Source organism: Macrosteles quadrilineatus, unplaced genomic scaffold, assembly GCF_028750875.1.
Source record: "Macrosteles quadrilineatus isolate MER2022 unplaced genomic scaffold, UCM_ALF_1.0 Scaffold_4__1_contigs__length_99947679, whole genome shotgun sequence".
Classification (NCBI taxonomy): domain Eukaryota; kingdom Metazoa; phylum Arthropoda; class Insecta; order Hemiptera; family Cicadellidae; genus Macrosteles; species Macrosteles quadrilineatus.
Window position 1 is genome coordinate 63,052,480 of NW_026542597.1, and position 9,079 is coordinate 63,061,558.

The 9,079-nt window shown below is 35.1% G+C and overlaps 1 protein-coding gene across 1 annotated transcript; it reads right to left on the bottom strand.

Annotated features, from left to right (window-relative positions):
- Positions 1-789: 789 nt before the first annotated feature.
- On the bottom strand, positions 790-4,742 carry LOC128992989 (uncharacterized). The gene is made up of 4 exons (XM_054416738.1): positions 3,578-4,742; positions 2,453-3,157; positions 1,382-1,556; positions 790-958 (listed from the first exon to the last, which is right to left on the bottom strand). Exons 1-4 carry the CDS (start codon positions 4,740-4,742, stop codon positions 790-792), a joined length of 2,214 nt encoding a protein of 737 aa, XP_054272713.1.
- Positions 4,743-9,079: the final 4,337 nt, after the last annotated feature.

A 9,079-nucleotide genomic window follows, 5' to 3' on the forward strand; every position in this document is an offset into this window, starting at 1 on the left:
TTATGTACATCGTGAGTATTTCCATAATCTTTGAGGCGACTCTGTTAAAGTAATCAGAAATTAATTATGACTGTTTTTCATTTTTAAATAACGCCTGTAATACTTACCAATTGCTCGAATTCGAGCAACAGGTACACTAGTAAACATTTAATGTGATATTATTTATGGTGATGTGTGAATTCACTCGCCATTATTGCCTGCTGGGGCCCCGGAGGAGAACCGCCTGACCATTTCGAGCGTCGGCGGAGAGATATCACCCATCCTTACCACCATTTGGGCTCAGGGTGTCTGGTCCTCTCTTCGCCCAGCTTCAACACCCTCCTGTGCGACTGGCCTGTCAAACTATCCGTCTATCGCAAGCTATTTGTGCCCATTGTTTACTGCCCATTGTTATATTATTCGTTTGTCTATTCTTTTAATAATTTTTGCTGCTATATACTGAACAACTTTATTTAATTGTTATTAATTTAGTGTAAATTTCCTTGCAGAGTATTTAACTTATTAATGATTTATTGTTAATAAATCAATTGGGGGGGCCCCTAAAAGGTTAACTTTTACAAAGCTTAAATTTATTTAATAAAAATAACGTTTGTTGTTATTGCTTTAATTTAAGTAATTTGTTTTGAAGGAATTTTGAAAGTCAATTCTAGTAAATTTAATCTGAACTGAAATTTGTTATAACTAAAGTAATGGCTGTGAGCTATAAAGTACGATAGGTGAGAACAAAAAATTTTGAATTTATGAAAACTTTTGATTTGCATGTATTTTGTTGTTGTGATTAAAAGTTTATTACAGCTTGTTCCTCTCAAACGGTGCGTTGTTCTTGAGCATTTCCTCCAAGTTTTTTCTTGTTGTTATGTACAGCTGTGAGCCGCTCCTCGTCTCTGCACATGGTAGCTTCCAATGTGTTCGCCTAGGCGCAGGTGCGAGGGCGTGGTTCACAGTAGCTACAAAGAATCTGAATCTGTGTTATGTTTATAGTTTTTTATGAACTAATCATCTGTCTATGTGTAATATTTTATAAGAACAAGATAAAATCTAGTGTATTCAATTTATTCTCCATTTCAATTACAACTCAATTATTATTGATATTTACAAAATTAACAATCAGAACAAAACAAAAGTCTTTAACATCTGGAATGCAACCAACATTATAAAATCAAATGCTGCTTCTTGTACAATTAATATAAACATATATTACACTCGCCAACACTTAAAATTTGCTTGGCTCATATTACTTTAAAACTTTAAAATTTCTTCTGACTCTTGGCTTCTCCAACTTTATAGATCCAACTTCTCCGGCTTGTGCACAGTCCTCTGTGATCTCCTCAAAACTGTAGATGGACTGTATTGTACACCCCGTGGTTTCCCAACATCAGACTTCAATCTAGGCAAATAAGGTGAAGCATCATGTCTTGATATTGATGGTGATGTAGACTCCTGAAGAATAGGCAAATCTCTATTGAATTCTTGTTGATGTGCCTCAATAGTCCTTCCAACTTCCTCTTTCCGCACAATGATTTCGTCCTCCTCTACCTCAGTTGGCCTAAGATGGTCTGCATGGCAAACTCTTGTTTTGCCAAGAACACTAACCAAATAAGTAACTGGACTTTTACACTGTAATATACGACCTGGAACCCAACTAACTTTCTCCTGTCTGACTGTTTTAACCAACACCTTCTGATTTTCATTAAAAAATCTACACGCACCTCTATGCCTATCTGAGGCTCGTTTCTGCATTTCCTGCTTCTTCCTTGACTCGTCTAGTAGATTAGGTTTTAACATAGTCAATTTTGTTCGAGGTTTCCAACGTAAGAACAGTTCAGCCGGGCTCACACCGGTTACTGATGATGGAGTATTACGATATGCGAAAAGGGAAGTTATCCAATTTATACTGCAGTGATGTCTGCTGAGATGATTTTTCACCCAAAACTTGCCTTAACAAACTTTTCTTAACTTCTTGAACAGAACGCTCGGCTGCTCCATTGGAGGCAGGGTGATATGGTGGAGAAAATGTTAGTTTCACACCATTTTTTCTAAGAAACTCCCTGAATTCTAGACTGGTAAAAGACGTGCCGTTGTCACACACCAACTCCTCAGTAAGCAGAAAATAGTGTACGAAGTTTCTCAATGGTCTTCCCCGTGGAAATAGAACCCATTAAAAATACTTCCATCCACTTTGAAAAACTATCGACTACAATCAACATTTGCTGTCTGGTGGTTGGATCTTCAGCAAAATCGATATGAATTCGGCGCCATCTCTCGGAAGTTAACGGCCATTGCTGCAATGGAACTTTTGAAGCAGCATTTCTTGTACTTTGACAAATCAAACAAGATGACACAGCATCCTCAATTACCTTTTCGATCCCAGGCCATCACACGTGGCTACGTGCCAACAATTTCATTCGAGTAATTCCAGGATGTTGTTCATGCAATATCTGGATGACTTTACCTTGCAATTTCTTAGGTATGACTACTCTACTGCCCCATAAAATGCAATTTTTATCCACTGACAATTCATCTTTCCTTCTCTGAAATGGAATTAACATTGGGTCTACAATTTCACGCCACCCATACAACACAAAATCCCGAACTTTAGACAACAGTGGGTCTTTATCAGTCAATTGTCCTATCTCTAAAGAAGTGATTGGAGAATCATCACTCCCCGAATTGAAGAAGTTCATTTCTCTTACACAAGATTCCACATGAGATATATAATTTTCATCCAACTCCAAAGTTTCATTCTCGGGTAGTGGTAAGCGTGACAACGCATCAGCGTGGGGCAAACTGGAACCTTTCCGATATTTTACCTCAAAATTGTAGGCAGACAAAATCAGGGCCCATCGTTGTAGGCGAGCAGCAGCTAAACTAGGCACCCCTCGCTTCGATCCAAAAATAGCTGCTAGTGGCTGATGATCACTTTGTAAAATACAATTGGTACGCCCATAAATGTATTTATGGAATTTCTTCACTCCAAAGATCAGTGCCAACGCCTCCTTGTGGAGCTGTGAATAGTTCTTCTCACTGGCACTCAGTGTTTTTGATGCAAACGCTATAGGTCTTTCTTCTCCGTTTATTATATGGGACAAAATGGCAGAAACTCCTTTAGGACTAGCATCACAAGTGAGCACTAAAGGTTTCAAGACATCATAGTGTACTAAAACATCAGAACACAGAACCCAAGATTTACTTTCTTTGAATGTTTGAGAACATTGCTCGGTCCATTTCCATGGAACATCTTTCTTTAACAGTTCATAAAAACAATGAATTTTAGCAGACAAGTTTTGAATAAATTTTCCATAATAGTTTATTAAACCAACATAAGCCCTTAGCTCGTCTTTACTAGTAGGTTCGGGAGCTTTTTGAATAGCTTCAACAATACCTTGTTGTGGACTGACTCCTGATGCTGAAATGACGTAGCCTAAATATTCCACTTCAGGCTGTAAGAACTTGCATTTACTCCCATTAACTTGTACTCCAAATTCCATAAGACGCTGTAACAATTTCTCCAATCTATAAAAGGCTTCCTCTCTTGTTGAGCCGCCAACCAAAACATCATCTAAATAGGCTACAGTACCTGGTAATCCGTTTATAATTTGATCGATCACAGCTTGAAATATAGCTGGAGCTGAAGAAAGTCCAAATGGCAGACGTCTTAGTCGAAATAGTCCCTTGTGAGTTGTTAACGTCAACAGATGTTGTGAATCCTCCGCAACAGCTAATTGTTGATAAGCATTAGTGAGATCCACAACTGAAAAATATGTACAACCAGACAGAGAAGCAAATATATCCTCAGGTTGAGGTAATGGATAATGTTCCGTCTGTAGCACCGGATTCAATGTTACTTTGAAGTCTGCGCACAATCGGACACCATTAGTCTTGGGCACTGTAACTAACGGAGTAGCCCATTCTGAACTAGAAACTCTGTACGCTATACCATCCTCAACCCACCGATCTAATTCTTGTTCTACTTTTTCCCTTAACGAGTAAGGCACAGGCCTAAATTTGCAAAACTTAGGAACAGCATTGTCCTTGAGAGTGACTTGAGCCTTAACACCTTTTATTTCTCCTGGCCCCCCTTGGAACACTGCATTGTATTTTTTCTTTAACGCCTCTACTTCAGCCTCAAGTTTGCCATTAGGCAACACAACTTCACAATTAGATTGCTTCAATTCACATGTGGTAACATTCACTGTAGACTTAGATTTAGTACCAGTAGTATCATACGATCTTGAAAATACAGCATGCCAATCCAACTTTAATTTTGCTAACCAGTTCCTTCCAAGCAAAATAGGCTGGTCTTTACGACAAACCTCAACAATCAACAGTGGTAACACTAGGTTCTGGTTTTTATATAAAACTCTAACCTCAGCTTGACCTAGAACAGGCACGTCACCACCTGTGTAAGTTCGCAATTTCATAGAAACAGGCTTTAATTCAATATGAGAAAAATGTTCATTAAAAACGTCTGAAGGACAAACTGATACAGCTGACCCGCTGTCAATTTCCATCTCCACCAGAACCTTCTCTATAGTTAGCCTTACCTTGTAAGCTGCCATACCTGTGTTTAATCCAAAGTTGTACAAACACACATTATTTGAAACTTCATTGCAGCTTGAGCTAAGCTCATTGACATCATCTTCGGAGATTTGATGGACTCTATTAGCACCTGACTTGTCCTTCCTTCCAAATTTTGCAACTTTACTTTGGTTTCGGCAAGCTTTTAGTAGATGCCCAACCATGTTGCACCCATTGCACTTATAATTTGCATATGGACATTCATTGGCCCTATGTTCAACTGAACAACATCTGTAACACTTAAATTTAGCATTAATATTAGTCATACCAGCACCAATAGCTGAATTGAAATGACTACCAGTCTGCCTATTTTGATTCACATGTGAAGAATTGGGCTTGGAATTTAAATGACAAATTTCCTGTTTTGGATTGAACAAACTTGTCTGTTTTTCAGCCTGCTCTAATCTGAGTGCCAAACTATAAGCTTCATCAAATTCTTGATCCTCAGACAATAATTTTTGCCTTATGACCTCATTACTTATCCCTGAAATAAGCTTGTCTCTAAGAGCCTCTTTTAAGAATGTGCCAAATTTACATGAACTAGCTAAATGTTTAATCGCTACAACAAACTCGGAAATACTCTCACTAGGTTTTTGCACACGAGAATAAAAAGTGTATCTCTCAGCTACCACCAATTTCTTTGGAGAAAAATAGTTCTCAAGCACTTTAACTAACTCTTCATAACTTTTGCTATCTACAGCTGCAGGTGAAACTAAATCAGACAAAATTGTTAAAACTTTTGGGCCTACAACAGTTATTAAAACAGAAACTTTAGTATCGTCATCAATCTAATTAGCTTTGAAATAATGCTTAAGCCTCATTGCATATGATTCAATGGACTCATCTTGTGGGTTAAATTCACCAATCTTACCTATTCCTAACATCTTAGTCTTTAAAGTTTACCTCCCTTTTTTTTAAGTTTAGATTTATCTTCTTCAGAATCTGGTATAAAAAAAAAAAACTTTACTTTTACTAGACTTACTATCACTCGGAACGAGGTCCGTTTAATTTGACTGCGCCATTGTAATATTTTATAAGAACAAGATAAAATCTAGTGTATTCAATTTATTCTCCATTTCAATCACAACTCAATTATTATTGATATTTACAAAATTAACAATCAGAACAAAACAAAAGTCTTTAAAATCTGGAATGCAACCAACATTATAAAATCAAATGCTGCTTCTTGTACAATTAATATAAACATATATTACACTATGATATATATTTAAGGAAAGCCTTTAAACAATAATAACACTGTTATCTATAAAAAGACTATTCTGAGGCTATTAAAAACGGAAACAGTTTCGAAATAAAAAATCCTGACTCGAAAAGGTACTACATCGAGTTTACTGATGAATGGATTCAGTTATCAGTGACGATTATTCTCAGCCAATCCTCTGATTTGTCCTGATCTTGAAAACGTCGCATTGGTAATGCTACGACAAGAACAGACATAACCAATAAAATTGAATAAAATTAGAATGATTGTATACAATATAACACTGATCACAAATGTGGATAAGAGCTGAGTCAAGAACAGCAATGTTTTTCCTACCTATGCCTTCTACCGTCTTTACCCGTACTTTTAAGACTAACAAGATACACTTTACCTACATTTTTTCTACAGGGTGATTGATATAAGTGTGCCAGCCGTTTTATTCAAAAACTATAAGAGATATCAAAAAAAGTTAAATGGTAAGTGCCTTGGATTTTTTATTTTAAAAATTGTAGTCAAGTAAAAAAAAATATTTTAGCTGCCATTTTTTCCAATATGGCCGCCAACTTTGATTTTTCTTATAGAACACCCTGTATTTTATGATGTATTCTGGTAGAAAATGTAATTTTAAGACGATTTTATTCTTGTAATTTTTTTTCATAAACCTATCCGTTTCAGAGATAATAATGGTTAAAGTTTTGAAATTTCTGCATGAGAAAGAGTTTCGATAACTAAGCAAGCATGCCAGCTTTTTTATTCGAAAACCATTCAAAATTTCACAACTTAAACCATTATTATCTTTGAAACTGTTAGGTTTATGAAAAAAATTACAAGTATAAAATCGTCTTAGAACTACATTTTCTACCAGAATACATCATTAAATACAGGGTGTTCCATAAGGAAAATCAAAGTTGGCGGCCATATTGGAAAAATGGCGGCTAAAATAATTTTTTCGACTTTACTACAATTTTTAAAATAAAAAGTCCAAGGCGCTTACCATTTAACTTTTTTTGATATCTCTTATGGTTTTCGAATAAAATGGCTGGCACACTTATATCAATCACCCTGTATATACAATATACAAAACTTACACTCAAAGTAAATTACAAAAGTGACGCTTAAAATATCCAAAGTCTGCGTTCCATCAATACAAACCTTCTAAAAGATGTGACAAGGATTGTAATAAAAGATAATTTAAACATGGTAAATTCCAAGTAATGTTTAGAAGTTGTAAGCAGTAAGTTTTAGTAGTTTTGACATCATAAGATGTGGAATTGCCCCTGAACTGGTTTATAACTAATAAGAAACCTAGGTCGCAATCGACTTATTTTGAACTGGAGACTGAAGGTAATTAAACCATTATATTAGTAAGTTTTAGCTTAACTATATGACGTTTCTTACTTAATACCTTAGATTACTAACTGAATGGATTCATTCAAACAATAAGTCCAATCTTTTTAACCTTTTTTTTAACTTATTGGAACGAAAATGTATACGATTGGTAAAAAAAATTTTCCACATGACCTCGATTTACTACGTTGAAAATTTTAAAAATTTTCTTCATGTAGGTTAATTCATGTGTAATTTCTTTTTTCGTATGGTGCTTTCAAAAGTTCTGACTTTATTTTCTTGGTAGCTCAGTGCCTTTCGTTAACACTTTTAAATTTGAAGTTTGCGAGTTCGGTTTCAAGTAAAATCGTGACCAGACCCAGATGAAATTTGTCATAGGCTCTTCGTTAATGGTGAAATCCAACAAAAGGCTGTTTGATAGTAAATACACCAGAGTTATATCTATTCCTGTACAAAACCATTATAAGAAATGTCAATGTGCAGACAAATAAAATAATTCTTATCCTGCTGATTTCTTGTGTATCAAATGAAACAGTTCTAACCGAATAATTTATTCACTGGCTTGTAACGGGGCCACAGCTGCTAGTGATTAATCGAATCATTAGTGAATGACGCACACATTCCACGTGCGCGAATGACGCATTTAATAATTGGAAAATAATTATTTTGCCTAGTATAAGTTGGTGTGAATGTTAGTTCAATCGCATCGTCCCAACATGAAGCCCTTCCATTATGTTGTTGGGGTGTACGTGTTGGTAAGTCTTATCCATATTCTTTTATCCACTTTACCAATATGTTTTGTAATTTTCTTAGATTATTGCACAAGTTCAGGTATGGATTGTTAATGATATAGGGTAACATAATTTCTAGTTAGGATACGAATAAGGAAATTAGGAAAAAATTATATTTCTAATTTATTTTTCTATTAGGTAGTACTCAAATGAAAACATAAGGGACTGAGCCGCACCCTAACCTCCTAATGATTGAGGTTTATCAATATTAATAATAAATCTCACCTACAGAACATTTGTCCAACGATTTAAAAAATATACTGTCATTTAAAATAACAGTTATGAAAGGATATGATAGACGTTACGATAATTTTTACTGAAATTGTAAATGTTAGTCTGACATGTTTTGCATTAGTTAACAAACATTATAACATTATAAGTTATTTCATGTAATATTTGGTGTATTATGTCCATGTGATATGTAACTGTGAAGGTATGTTTTTTAGTTATATGGCTTGTATGAGGGGTTAGATTACTGTAATTGTATGATTAATTGATGTTGTAAAAGTTCGATTGATACATGTGATTTTTAGTTTTCATTCGTCTTATATGTATTATTATGGGTTATTCTACTTGTAGGAAATATTGTGTTGGATTGTGCATGTGTATATTTTGTGACGAACGACACGATCCCTGAACTATTCCATGTAGGATTTAAAGCGAATAATGTATGTTTCATCACTAGGGCCTAAAGTTGCTCTTTTCGACTCCAGATCAAGTTTAATGATCTAGGCGAAGCCGAGGAAGGAAACTCAGTGAGGATTGAAAAGACACGTGTTGCCCGTGTAATGCAACGTTAATTGAAAAAAACAATGTTACAAAACTAAATAGTTTAGATTAAATTTAATAAAAAAAAACTTCTTCTAACGGGTTTAAATTTAATTTGACAATAAAAACAAGCACCTGTTTAATAAGTGATTCAATCATTTCGACAATTGTGTTAATCTACATTATATCATCGATATGTCAAAGTATTAACAATAAGGCAACAATGAACTACAATCGATACATGTTTTCGTTATATGCGATCGTTTACAATAGAAATTTACAACTGAAATGACATCAGCAGGGTTTTACTCCCTAGGGGCTAAAAACAATTAGGGAGTAAAAAATACCCTTTTAGACCCGCAATGCATGAAAC

Excerpts from the sequence above, each read along its gene's own strand:
- LOC128992989 (XM_054416738.1), bottom strand. The coding sequence starts at position 4,742 with ATGGTTGGGCATCTACTAAAAGCTTGCCGAAACCAAAGTAAAGTTGCA. Across the intron at positions 3,158-3,577 it reads AATTATAAACGGATTACCAG|TACACTATGATGTCTTGAAA; the intron begins GTACTGTAGCCT and ends CTGATGTTTTAG. Across the intron at positions 959-1,381 it reads CCTTATTTGCCTAGATTGAA|ATTCTTTGTAGCTACTGTGA; the intron begins GTCTGATGTTGG and ends ACACAGATTCAG.